At 42.1% G+C, this 14,484-nt stretch overlaps 1 protein-coding gene across 6 annotated transcripts in view; it reads left to right on the top strand.

The window, feature by feature from the left end:
- rbfox2 (RNA binding fox-1 homolog 2) overlaps positions 1-14,484 on the top strand; it is a 37,788-nt gene that overhangs the window by 15,372 nt on the left and 7,932 nt on the right. For 3 of the 6 annotated variants that reach the window (XR_011603339.1, XM_070987217.1, XM_070987240.1), the window contains 7 exons: positions 6,289-6,495; positions 8,150-8,320; positions 8,827-8,880; positions 9,021-9,113; positions 12,982-13,069; positions 13,966-14,022; positions 14,134-14,278. Coding sequence is in view for 4 of the 6 variants with exons in the window: in XM_070987217.1 (XP_070843318.1) it covers positions 6,289-6,495; positions 8,150-8,320; positions 8,827-8,880; positions 9,021-9,113; positions 12,982-13,069; positions 13,966-14,022; positions 14,134-14,278 (815 nt within the window). In the remaining 2 variants the exon portion in view is untranslated. The remainder of the gene's footprint in view (positions 1-6,288; positions 6,496-8,149; positions 8,321-8,826; positions 8,881-9,020; positions 9,114-12,981; positions 13,070-13,965; positions 14,023-14,133; positions 14,279-14,484) is intronic. The other 3 variants (XR_011603340.1, XM_070987225.1, XM_070987249.1) reach the window with 1 other exon arrangement.

Raw genomic sequence — 14,484 nt, forward strand, 5'->3', positions numbered from 1 at the left:
TGAGCCGCTGCTAACAGCACGAATCACATTTTCCATCGTCAAGTTTGCTGAATTAGGCTATAGACTAATGGCTGGAGGCCCGAGAAAGTAAGATACTGAAATGTCATTATTCATGTGAAATGACCCAGTGATGCCCTAGTTAGCTCTTAGCCATGTTCCTCCTCTCCTCTCCTCTCCTCTCCTCTCCTCTCCTCTCCTCTCCTCTCCTCTCCTCTCCTCTCCTCTCCTCTCCTCCTCCCCTCCCATAGTGTAGTGAGACTGCTGCAGACGGGCACATTTTATAACATGCCTCCTCAGACACACTTGCTGCTGCTAACTGACCCGAAAGTAAGCCAGCTACAGCTACCGCTCTGAGTCACTGGCTTGCCTGGCCAACGCATACACGTACACAACCCTTAATGCCTAACGCCTTAACGCCAGGGGAGCGGATGCACACACACGCTGACATGCACACAACATGTACACAAACAAACCATGCACAAACCTGAGTGCAAATGTGCAGCTTACAGTTTGACTGGGCAGCCTTTCTCTTCCAGTCGACCAAGAATGGCCTCCCTCCTTTTGTCTTTGTGTTCCTCCTCTCCTCCTGTTATCTGTGTGCATTTATTCAGTAGGTGCTTTTATCCTGATGCGAAGCACAAAGGCCACTCGCAGTCGGCAAAAGGCCCATAACTTGACGCTTTGAGAGGGAGGGAAAAAAGCAGCACGCAGGCACACACTATTTTTGTAGATACCGGGCTATCAGGTAGAGAGAGGACTGTTGAGATGCGGCTAAAATGGATCTCCTCTGAAAAGGCCAATCGTCGAACACAAATACAAGGTTGTTTTTGGCTCGTATTCCCGCTTCTATTTTGGTCTGGCAGAAGGAGCAGCAACAGCCGGGGTTGTCCATTCTCCAGCTAGGCTGAAGTCTGTTTCTGTGCATGAGTAACAACAATGAGGATGTTATGATTGATAGGGATATTATCTGGTAAGTGGTATAGACTGGGGAAATAATATACCGTGTTGCAGCCAAGATATCAAAACCTCAAGTCCTAAGAGTGCATTATTAAAATCCAAGGCACTATCGTTCTGTTTTAGTTGCATCACATCTTGTCAAGTTCAAGACTGACTCATCTGTAGTTGAGTGAGTTGTGTCATGAGTCATCAGTGTTGGGACTCAAGTGCGACAGCACTGGGGCCGTGTTGAGTGTTTTAATGTAGAGTAGGAGGGTAGTTTTCCCAACAAATTTTAGTGAACAAAATTCTCAGCACAAACCTTTTTGCAAGGGAGATCCCTGAGTTTCCCAGGGTTTCCTCAAATGTTTTCTGTCCGTCGTTCTTGCTTATTGATCCGCTTCCAGGCTTGTTGTCCCATGGAAAGCAATTAATTTTGCAGGAAATAGCTTGCATAATACACATGATAGCTTTTAAATGAGACTAACGTCTAAAGTCATGCCAGTGGTTCTGTAAGGTTTTACTTAAGCTGCCAGTTCTCCATCAGGAAAGTTTGTTGGATGGTTGAAGAGAAGATCTGGAATTCACAACTAAGCTGGACTTGAATGTCTCCGTTAAAATCTTGTTTTTCATTTGTTTTATACAACTATTTCCATACTTTCATACTTAAACAGCGTCATGTCAGTTCAGCTATAAACACTATTACTTTCCAATGAAGCCGCATGACGTGCTGTCTTAACTGCCTCTCTTCAAGCATAACCCGACCTTTTGGCACAGCTGTGCTTTCAGCTAAACACTGTAGTTTGTTGCAGTTGCAGTTTAGCGGACTTGCCATTTTGGTTTAGCCTGTTATCATGCTAATCGTTGCTAATTGACACAAATACAGTGTACGGGAATGGCAGTAGTTTTTCAGGTTTTCCCCACATGCAAACTAGTGATGGACAGACAGACATCATCATCCACAGAGCAGTGCTGCAACTGTATGGTTTTATTTATTTTCATTTTATTCTATTCATAACAAGCTGTTTGAGGCTATAATTACAGTAGACCTATAGGGACAATTTTAGCCCATTGCTGCAAAATGTTGCCAGTGTATTGTCCTCATCCTACTTTCCCTGTTTCACCACTCGGCCCAACCTCGGGTGATCAACTTTCCCTTTCTTGCAAGACACAGGAGCGGGTCTAGTTTCTCTATTTCTGTCTGTCATCCAGGTTAAGTCTTACCTGGTGACCCAGAATGACTCCACCCGCGATCATTTTTACCTCCGGAAATGCCATTAATCTAGGAAGGGCTGATGCAAGGCGAAGCCATCCAGTGTTTCATTTAGCATATAATGTGTTTTGTCTCCTGCAGTTCAAAGCCTGATCTAAACTGACTAATTTCCTTGTGTTCGCTCCCCTTTTCTGTCTCTCTGTATCGAGCAAACATAATGAATTCAGGATGTCTCATCAGAGGATTTCAGCTCATGTTCACATTATTACCATCAGTGATGTAACCATGTGGATCTTTCTTTTTTTTCTTTTTTTTTTGGTACAACAAAGAGGAAGCTCTTCACATATTAACGATTTTCTGGTCTATTTTAAAGCTTTTCTTCATTAATTAGAGCATAAAATTACAGTTGCTATTTACAGAAAGCACACTGAAAGGATGGATGCAGTAATGTATGGAAATACCTTGAAATCAATATCTGTCCAATACAGCCCATTCTGTATGCTATTAAATGCCAGTTCTTTATGCTGAAAATGACGAATGACTGACATTTTGCAGCCCTAGATGTATATTTGCTTACATATTGATATTATATAATCCAAACAATCACAGAGCATAATGGCTGTAACAGTCTGTGCAAATAATGAGCATTGAACATTTTCTGAAAACCAAGGTATAATATGGTTGTGCTGCAGCATGAAACCAAGGCAGGACAGGAAGGCGAGGGTGTGAGGGATGCTATCACTTAGTGAAAATCTTAATTTGGATGCTTGTGGACGAGATTGGAAGAGGTTCATACAGCTGCAGGGCTTTAAAGAGCGGACACAGCTGCCATTTGAAAATGTGAATGAAGTTAAACTTGGACGCCGTGGTCAGTAATCTGGCGGCTGTATCGCTCGAGTGTGAGGCACTGAAGATGGAGAATGTGGTTTCTATTCTGGCCAAGGTGCAGCCTCTTCACCTGACAAGAGAGCAGCAGCAGAGACCGTTAAGGGATTTCGGTGGGAAAAGAGGACGTGCGCAGTGAACATGATGGCAGCGCTGTTTGAGATTAATGATGAACACATATTAACCGTTTGCTATGAGGGAGAGGAGGGATGAGATAACAGGATCGCTGGTTGCAGTTACCCTGCTGAAACCAGGCAGACCAGTGCTGCTGTCATCGAAGGTTGAGTTCAAAGCATTCTCTTAAAGCATCTGATACTGTTTCCTTTTGCTCTTACAGCAGGAAAAACGGAGGAGTAGCCATCAGGTTAAAGCAGTTTGTGATGGCAGGAGTAGTGTTTGTAATGTTGTTTGTGCCACTGTTGCACTGTGGTTGAGCTGCTCAGAGCTGTGCATTTAGACGGAATAGATCTTACAGTCCTACAAATAAAACACAAATAAATATCTCACAACAATTTTATATTCTAATTAAATGTGTGATCAGTTTCATGCTGGGCTGACATGTATCCATTTTATTTATTTGTTCCAGTTTTTGTTATTAATGTTATTGTGGTCTGAATATAGAAAACCTCGTGTTTACTTTCTTTTTCAAACAGGGAACATCATTTGTAGTAAAGGCTTCATGAAGTTAAGCTCGGATTGTTGCATAAATAAGGGATTTGAGAAAGTCAACAAATACATATGACTCATTCATTTGATTTGGTATGTTGATGCCTTCAGTCCTGTTGATTATGTGGATTTGTTGAGTATTGACAAGATTAATTTATAGAAAAAAGGAAGAGTCGGGATGAATAAAGGCACTTTCAAAGCAGAGATCTAATTAATTTCGTGTTTATTGTTTCCATACTGGTCCCAGCAGTAATATGCTAAAATAGATCTGACCTCTCTACCTGCAAAAAGCTGATTATAAGGAGTTATTTTGAAGCTTTTAAATATTCTGTGTCACGCAGAAAGTCCTGTTGTCTGTGCTGTAGCTGTGTTCCTTACCAGACAGAGTCTCCCTCTCACTGTCAACTCGCGGCAGCTCTGCTGTATGTGATCCATGTCGACCGTGTGCATCCCCAGGTCTGTCACTGAGTCGAGGGGCCCGGCTACCGTGTCACAGGTGTGACGCTGGGAAAGGTCAAAAGCTGGGAGACAGATGGCATGCACACACACACACACACTCATACATACACACCCTCCCACACACTTTTAACACTCCCAAAGGGACAGAGATCTATTGTGCAACTCAGATGGGCATCACTGCAGCCTGTCACTCACACAAACACACACACACGGAGAATGGAGCCAAGCAGATGTCTTGGAAGCATGCAGTCTCTTTAGTGGTGATATCCATTTTGGTGGTGGAAAAAAAGGACTAAATATTACTTTTACAAATGAATTATTATTATTGCTGCCTGCTACTATTGCTACTGCTAATAATAATATTAATGATAATGATGATTAGAAGTAGGAGAATTGGTAGATGAACAAGAACAAGGACAGTTTTTGTTTTTATAACCGACTCACTGTAATAATGAAGCTGTATTTGCATTTTAAACTTGTTTTACAACCATTTTCTTTTATGCTTTGAATTTATTTTTGGGTGTCTTTGATAGTTGTTTACTTTTTCTCCATTCTGGAAAGAGATCATTATTATTATTATGTTTGGTTTTCTGCTTCTTTAGTTCTTATTTTCTAACATATCTTAAAATCCGTCATTGAGGTGGATGGACCGGCATTCTTGCCCCCACAGGATGAACTGTAATGACGAAGTCCTAGGCAGACAAAATAGGATTTTTTAAAATTAACAAGCTGCACACATGGCTGCTACACAAAAAGTGAACACATGCAGCACATTTACAATAATATGCAGTGAGAATAGTAATAAATACCTTGTAGGTTTTCACGTTCTTTATGTCGTTATTAGCTGATTGCAATCTGTTTTTTAGAGCTTAAGTACTTTAAATACTATGGAAAATACGATTAACTGAGTAGTCAAATCAATGTCAACATATGGTATCAATATTTTTGGCAACCTTAATGGCCACATACCTGCAAAAAAATGACATTCCCATCTGCCTCAGCTGTCCTGTAGTCAGCTAATTAGCTTAGTTTGAATATTGTAAACATTTTACCCACTAAACAACATCAGCGTGTTAGCATTGTCACTGTGAGCATGTTAGCATGCTGGTGTTAGCATATAGCTCAGTAGTATAAGAGTGTAGCCTCATAGAGCTGAGTCAATAAACAAATAATATAATAATAATAATTCATAGATTAATAAAGTTGTCGGTAAATGTAAAAGGCTTTATCAGTCTGTTACAGATTCAGTTTGCCATCCTGTGCAGTTATATTAGCGAGTATTGAACAGATCTAAAAGACAGTGATGTTTGGTTTATCTTTCGTAGCTATGGATCAGAGGCAGGCCATGCCTCTTCTACCAGTCATCACCTTTTATCGTCCACCCCCCCCTGCTCTCCCTTCCCTGCTGTCTCCTGCCGCCTTCTAACTATTACCATTTAGGGTATCCATGCCCCACTGACAACAGCAAGGAATTTGTGTGTGTGTGTGTGTGTGTGTGTGTGTGTGTGTGTGTGTGTGTGTGTGTGTGTGTGTGTGTGTGTGTGTGTGTGTGTGTGTGTGTGTGTGTGTGTGTGTGTGTGTGTGTGTGTGTTGCTGCCTATGTCATGTTTGTGTTTCACCATGTGTTTGTGGGTGCCTGTATTGCTCTCCACGCACTCTAATGTCGATAACGTTCGGTCATTTCTGGGGGTAATAATATCCACAAAGTTACTTGGGCAGGCTTCCTTACCAACAGTTGGTCTTTGTGTGAGCGTTTAGGTGTGTGGGTGTTTGCGTGTCAAAGGTGGTTTGTGTGCAGAGGCGTTTGTGAGTGTGTGTGCGGGCGTTAGACACTCACCATTGTACAACACTCTGAGCATGGAGGCATCTGACCCTCAATAATAGATGTGGCTGCAGTGAATATTTAATGGGTGGGGGGGTTGATGCGTGTGTGCATGTACACATACACACATACATGGGGAAATGGAAATATAATATCCATGCCTGTATGACTTTTAGACTGAAGCTCTTGGGAAAGTGGTCTCTGTGTGGTGGGGTGATGCTCTCAGTAAAAGATACTGTGGATGTTCGCCAGGCGGCTACTTTAGCTTTCACTCCCTTCTCACCCTTGTCTCTCTTTCTTCCAACAGAGTTCTCAGGATAGTGCTGGCGGTCAGGAAGGACTTGTACCACCACCTTTCTCCGCTTTCCCTCCACCTCCACCACCACCCCCCCAGAACGGCCTGGCCCTGGATTACGGGGGCAGTCTGTATGCAGCGGGAGCCGTCCAGGGCCCCGTGGAAGCCGGCGGAGCGGCGAACAGTGCCGCCAACGCTGCCAACAGCCTCAGTGCTCAAGTGAGTGCCAGCCTCTTCCTCTGTGTGCAGCCCACATCAGGTCTTTGCCTTGAGAGGCTGCCGAGAGCGTGGAGGAATATGTGTTACAGAATAAAAAAAATAATTATAGTAAGTCATTGGGATGCACCAATGTGACTTTCTTCTCTAATACCAATTCTGCTTACCAGAATCAGGGTACTGGCCAATGCCAATGACAGACCTGATTGTCCTGTCTCCACAAATTAAAAATCTGTAACCCTCTTTGTGTAGAACTGATTAAGATCTCCTCCAAAGTCACATGAAGCTGTTACAACATTCAGTCTCAGAGAGAGACTTGCTTCAACACGCCCCCTTCACAAATTCAAAAAATGCATTTGTACCTGAGACTAGTTCAGAGCCGTTTGAACGTTAGCTTAACGTTAGCTCAGAGGGGCTTCAGCATGACCAACGCTGTGAACTGAGCTGACTAGCTAGCTCTAGCTGCTGTTGGCTGATTACTGTATTTACACTCATTGCCAGTTTACTAGATTCACCTAGTGAATGCAGTCTAATGCAACAGTCCTGCTATAAATCCTCCCTTCAGTAGGGTTACAGTGAAAATGCTTGAGAGTGCTGTTGATTCACCTTTATGATCAATTTGGAGACTGCAGTTCAGTGCTGTAGATCTGTATTGTTTCATACTGACAGGTGTTTCTATTATTTTTTCCACCCCGTTTATATCAGCGAGGGCAAGCTAAATGACAGAAACACCTCTCAGCATTATAAGGTGATCTAATGAATTGGCTGCTATTTTAATTGGAGGTTGAGAGTCAATAGGACGTTTCACAAACAATCGTTATCGGTGGAACTTGGCTCTAATATTGGCCGATGGCATTAAAGTCAAGATAATGTCATTGTGTACCTGAGCTTATTTCTGTTCAAATGAAAGTTAACTTTATATAAGAAGCTTTGTTCGTAAATTATGAGCAGGATAATGTTGTTAGCGTCTTCAGTCTAATTAGTTAATAATGCCATCTGGGTTTTGCTAGTGTAATGCTGGTTGCTGTTAGCATTAACTATAAACTTGAGCTTTGCAGTGACCACTTAACAGTAGCAGCTTTAGTGAGCTGGAAGTCCACTTTGAAGTCGAGTAATAAAAACATCCAGTGTGCCGCTTGCTGTTACTCACATACTTTGTCCTTAATTGTTATCTTGATGATCAAATGTCCAACAAAGTCTGTTTTATTCCACCGACCCAGTCACTAGCTTTGTCACCCATTGGCTTTTTCCTGCTTCAAACTGTTGTTATTACAGCTGCCTTTAAAAATCCAGGATTGGTCAACCTCCAATTATAATAATCTGTCCATTGTTTTAGTCACTTTTCAAGCAAAATGCTAAATATTTTCTGGTATTAGCCTCTTAAATGAGTGTATTTTTCAGCTTGCTATCATTTTAAATTGAGCAGTTGGACAAAACCAGTAATTAGAAGACATTAATTGGTTTGTTTGGAAAACTGTGTGGGCATTTCTAACATTTTCTAAACCAAAATATCTAGGAAATAACTGCTAGATGAATAATGAAAAGATTTTTTAGTAACCTGATGGTACATTCTGTCTAAACCCAATCATTCTTTTAGTTTTTCCCTCCCATCACCTCCTGTGTTTCTCTTCCTTTCCTCCCCGTCCGTCTGTCCCAGCAGTCAGATGGGTCCTCCCAGATTGATGGTCAGTCAGGGGTTGGCTCAGGAGGAGGAGGAGGTGGAGGGACCGCCGGGGTTGACACAGACGACAAGGGGACACCCAAACGACTCCACGTGTCCAACATCCCCTTCCGCTTCCGAGACCCCGACCTACGACAGATGTTCGGGGTAAGTGGTCCGGATTATTCCCCCTTTTTCACTTTGCACCACTTTGCATCACTTTGTCATAATGACTCAGAAGTCCAGTGACGTCAGCACTGAAACCTCGAATTTCTTTTTTATCATTTATGTCCTCGCCAGAAGTAGGATTTTTTGTGATGAAAATAAGCTCCTGTCATATCTGTTTCAGCTGAAAGGAATCAGTTTTTGTCCTATTTGAAAAAAAAAAAAAAAAAAAACAGAACTTACACTTGGTATGCCATCTTGCAGAAAGGTTATTTGAAGTGAGGTGTAAAAATCTGGCCTTGTGCTCGGCTTTTTTTTGTAAGAGGAATGTCTCTAAAATGTGGTGCAGAGAAAAGAGCAGAGGAAGATGTGATGGAAGGGAAGAGGAGCAGAGCTGGCTCAGTGCCAGCTCATCATGGCTGAACAGTGCTGACACCCTGTGGCAAGATGCAGTACATGACTTACAAGATGTTCAGCCTCTTCATTTTCTCCCTCTTTCTCCTTTTCAGCAATTTGGCAAAATCCTCGACGTCGAGATCATTTTCAATGAGAGGGGATCCAAGGTAGGAAGCTGGAAACAGCAAGAAATTTCTAAAATTTGTTAACATAAATGAGTTCAGCAAAAGCTTAACAGCTATTTTCAGCCTTCCGTCACGCTCCCCCTCCCTTTCTCTTCCCATTCTTCCCTGTCCTCTGCTTGCAGGGCTTCGGTTTTGTAACATTCGAGGCGAGCGCAGATGCTGAGAGAGCCAGAGAGAAGCTTCATGGTACGCTGGTGGAAGGACGTAAAATCGAGGTAACTAACCACCCTCGCCCCCCCCCCCTTTTTTTACAATCAGTGACCATTTTCTCGTCCGTTTCCCCTCCATGTCCGACTATGAGAATGAGTTTGTTCTGGTCATTTCTGCCCCAGAGGTTTTCCAGATGGCTGTATGTGTTCAACTCTAACCCCTCTGGCTTCACTTTAGCATGGTGCAGCGGTACCACGCACACAGATGCCTCTTTTGACGGCACTTCCTGTCAGTGTTTATGCTGTCGTTGCTGTTCTTGTTGTTGATGTTGTGGGCTGTCCATTGCACCTTGATCTTAAAGCTGTGTGGTTTGCAAAGCATGCTGGGTGGAGTGGCTACACAAAAGGCATGGCCGGTGAGACGTCACTAAGACACGGTTGCTGACGATATCCGCTTCTGTCACAGCATGTAGGATCTTTCTTTTTTTCTTTGTTTTTTTTGGTTTCCCTGCACCTTTTGTATCACCAACATCACTTCTTCCATGATCATGATGAGTGGCCATTTTTGGTTTATGGTTGTGTTTATGACTGGAAGGAAAGCTAAAAGCCTCTCAGTTATTTTTCCTCTGAAAAAATGTGCTTGCTGGTGTCTGTAAGTTGCATGGATGGATCATGAGGTCAGATGTCGTCTTGGGAGTTTTTCACTCTTTCAGTTAATATTACGTGGGTGCCTCTGGGTAGCAGGTTTTCTTCTGTTTGATGTGTAAAGAGACAGATGCATGATGGGGGCATTTTCAGGGGCCAGTTTTTTGGGAATGAGACTGCTGTGAGAAGTGTGGTGTCATTTCTGACGCTTCAAAAAGCTGACTGTTTAATTTCAGACGTGCGAGATGGATGGTAAAAAAAAAAATGTTTTGTTTACACACACACTTGCATCCACCACTCCTGAAAAAGAACACCAGATCTCATGGAAGTGCATTTTGTTGTGACATCTTTTTTTTTTTTTTTTTTTTTTATTTGTCAGCATGAGCTCGGATTTTAGTTGCAAATGGCCTTGGAGATCAAACACACCATGCTTTCGCCATTTGCTCTGGCACTTGATTTTAAATTCACGCTTTTCCTTTTTGTTCACTTCTACTTGCTACTAAAGCTCCTCTGCATGGTCTCGAATGTCCTGCACTCCTCTCTGTCGCTGTGCGTGTGGGTGTGCAGAATTAGAAATATGGAGGGCGGAGAGAGAATGAACACGTGAAGAGAATGCAATAGATAGCTGTCGTTCCCTCTCCTTTCCTTTTTTTTCTTTTTAGGTTCTCCTCCATCTCTCTCCACTCTTTTTCACCAGGCCAGTCTGTTTGTCTATCTGTCTGTCTGTCTTTCCCAGTTTGTGTGTCCCCATATGCACCTGCATTTCTGCTGTCCGTCCCTCCCCCATATCTCTGTCCATTTCCCTGTCCTGTGATGTAGTCAGGTAGCTCAGAACGAGTTTCCGTTTGATTTTGAGTCATTATTTTGTCAGTTCTTTGAGTGTTATCTGGGCAGTAATAACAGCTAGTCTCCTTTCCACAGTAGATGTTAATTTCTCACATTTCCTTTTTGTTTGCTCCTTTATCAACCTTAATGATCTGTGTTTGTAGCGGGGTTTAACCAGTACAGGCTAGGTTGTTGTCAAATGGCTGATACTAGGTGACACGTGACCTGTTACATCACTTCCTCTCTACCACAGGGTGGGGGTTGCTTTTCATTACCTCGTTTTGGTTATGTTTTCTTTTTTTTTTTGGTTCATCATTTCTTTCTTACATATATTTTCTCTATTTCCCTGATGATTTTTGTATGTTGTTGTTGTTGTCAGTCTCCACGGTAACTGCTCGCGTGTCCTCACGCCGTTTCCCTGGCAACGGTAAGTTGTGTACACATGGCATCATCTTTGAATGACCCCTCCCCCCACCCCATCCGTCAAAAAATTTAAATAAAATGCACCCAACACCCAAATGAAGGACTCCTTTTACTGAGGGGAGCTTGATTGATTGATTGACAGAACCCGATTGGCTAATCCTGTGATTGATTGGGGAGGTGGTGAATGAAACGATTACGAGATTAGCCATTGACCGCATGGCATTATAAAGGCCACTTGTATAACTGAATGTACTGCATCTATCTGCAAGTGCAACAACTATGACTACCACTTCTTATGCATTCATTCCAATCACCTCTCTAACTGCATTCAGCATTTAATTCCAGAGCTGTATCCTGCATGGTTTACTCTCTTTCTCGTCATCTGTATGACGTCATGTAGTACTATTATGTCATCTCTCTGTGTCATGTGTCAGCCAATAGCTGCATTTTTGCACCTTAGTGGGACAGCATGCTGAAGCATGAGTGCTATGTTAGCTTTACTGGAGGAGAGGATAATAGTTGTCTGTGTATCATGGTGTACTGTAGTACTTGATTATCACTTTCTGCACCACTTTTTAGACCACACACAGTTGTAGAGGTATGGTTGTTTAGACTTCAACATTCAAATTAAAGACATGTGAATGTGGATGCATAGTGTGCGCCCCCAAAGAGGATCCAAGCTCATTCTACTTAAAAGCAAAACTGCTCTTCATGTGTCATTTGTGCACTTTGAGCGTTTGAGCCTTTTTAAGAAAGCAAAAAAGCTGTCATGAAATGATGAGTAGACCCCCAGCAAACTGAAGCAAACGTAAAACTTGTGCCACTGGTAAAGTAATGGCAGCTTTTCTTTTTCCTGATTTCTGTTAAGAGGTGTTTTACTTTTTGATCAGTTTGGTTCTGGATGGTGTGTGTTGGTGGTTGTGTGCTTTCGAGGTCTTTCTAGTGTGCGACACTGATCTGGAATGCCTGGCAGTGTTTCACAACCATGGTTTGATTTGATTTTTCATTTATATTTAATTTCTTTTGAGGAATGATATTTGCATCCCCCATCCTCTCTGTCTTCATATCTACCCATCTCTCTCTCTCTCTCTCTGTATTCGTTCTCGCTCTATTCATCATTTCTCCATTGTTGCTCATGTACAGTTAGACCCAATATAGGCCAACGGTCAGATGTATTTTGTATGTGTGCATCGCATCTTGTTGTTTCTGTTTGTTCATTAGAGGAATTGCACATTTGGATGGATTGTTCACTCTCTCTGCCTCTCTCTTCTCCACATCATGTATGTGTTTTTCTGTGTCTTTTTATGTGGACTGGCTCCTCCTCCTGCATCCCTCGATATTTCTGTCTTTCCTTTGTCGTTCTCTCTCCCTCCCCATCTTCCTTTTTCTGTATGATGTGTATTTGATTGGGAGGGCTGCCAACCTTTTTTGATTGGTCTCTTGCTGCATCTGATGCTTGCTGATTGGCTAGTTTTGCTCACCTCTGGTAATGTGATGCGCTCTTGATTGGCTGCGTGTAATTTGTGTATGAACTCTTCGATTGATGTTTTTTGCATTGTGTTCAACTGATGAATCTGCCGCTTAATTCACCTTCTTTTTCCCTCCTTTTTTTCAAAGGTAGCAAAATAATGGTCTTGGATTTCTTTTTGAATGCTTTTGTTCTGAAATATTTTGTTGTTTTCTTTGTTCTGTGTGCCAATGGTTGCATTGTTTGTGTGCAAAACTGCCTGACTACTCACCAGGATCCTTGTTTTCAATGTCTTTCTCCTTCAAAAGAAGCGCATGTATCAAATACCATCGCTGCTCATCAACAGAATTAACCTCTTAAGAAAGAAACAGTTGAAACTATGACGACGCCTCACACTTAAAGCTTAATATGAGAACACGGCCATGTATGTAGAGTATCTCCCTCATGTGTCACTCAATATATTCGGTTTAAGAAAGCTTAAAACACCAACTGTGATGTGATTGGATTCCTCACTGCTTGTTTACATGTTAAACTGGATTGACTCAGCCACTGACCACTTTTTCCGATGTCTAGGTCAATAATGCCACAGCCAGAGTGATGACAAACAAGAAGATGACCACCCCTTACTCTAACGGAGAGGGTCTTGCAACTCTGCCATATGGTAATGCACTTTGAACAACAGCCAATTATACCCCTTTGTTTGACGTGACAAAATTAATATCAATGTATACATGCAAGTACTGGCTTCCACTTCTGATATATCTCATTCTTAGTGATTTTTTTTTGCAGAATTATATATAAAAAGTACTACATTCCCCTGATATATACTTATATACCTGATATACTTCCATTCCTCTGTAGTACATTATATCTGGCAAAATGAAAGAAAAGCCCATGTTTTTAATTACTAATTTCTTTGAGTCATTATATTTGTACCATATAATATTTTAAGATAATGACATCATAAGTCCTGACTCCAAAAGGCTGGGACACTGTGTAAAATAATGGTATCATGATTGGGTATGAAAGCAAGTGAGGACGGAGGGAAGTTCACCACTTTGTGAACACATGATTGGATAAAGGATGTCACTGCATGGGTGCAGGAACACTTTGTTTGCAAATTATTTCATTTTGTTTTACACAGCATCCCAACTTTTTTGTAATCTGGGTTGCATATCACAATTTGTCACATTTTTACTAAACTACGTGTAAAATATACGACATTTGCCCGATACCCATTCCACTGTGAACGATTTTGATAGCTTTTTTTTCATGGAAACATTATTTTTGGATGATAGAACGTTGTCAAACAAGAGCATTATATATTTATCATCATGGTGATGTGACTGCACTAAAAATCAATATTATAACAGCATTCAATTGTCCTGTCCTGGTAGTGAAGTCCTCACAGATGTGCCCCGTGCAGACAAACAGTCAGGAAGCTGTACACATCCTCTCTTTACGATGAACAATAAAATGAACAGCAGAGATCACTGTGAACAGATGACTTTCCTGTCACATTCTGCTTTAAGTGTACATTATTTCTGTTGACCACAGCTGGATGGAAGTTGAGTCCCATGGTTGGAGCCATGTACAGTCCCGAGCTCTACACAGGTATGACAACAAGGAGTAGATTTCTACTGAAATAGCCTGATGGAGATAAGATACAGAAATAATACCGTGTTCTTACTAAAGACGCTGTTCTTTCCTCCTCTTCTCTCTCAGTGCCGGGGTTTCCGTACCCAGCAGCAGCAGCAGCTGCTTCGACTGCTGCGACCTTTCGCGGCGCTCATCTCCGGGGTCGAGCCCGGCCTGTCTACAGCGCAGTCAGGGCAGCCGTGCCACAACCTGCCATCCCTGCCTACCCGGGGTAAGCACACACGCATAAATAACAGCTGATAACCAGTAAACTTCTAGTGATGATAAAAGCTAGACATAATGTTAAACGCATGTCTTCACTTAGTTAAAAGTAGTACTTGATAATTGTGCATGCTGTGTGTGCGTGAATATATTTTCATTGAGATATTGACATTGATAGTTTGCTGAGTGGAAATACCATTTCCTTGTACCTCACTG

The sequence above is a fragment of the Chaetodon trifascialis genome, chromosome 2, assembly GCF_039877785.1.
Source record: "Chaetodon trifascialis isolate fChaTrf1 chromosome 2, fChaTrf1.hap1, whole genome shotgun sequence".
NCBI lineage: Eukaryota > Metazoa > Chordata > Actinopteri > Chaetodontiformes > Chaetodontidae > Chaetodon > Chaetodon trifascialis.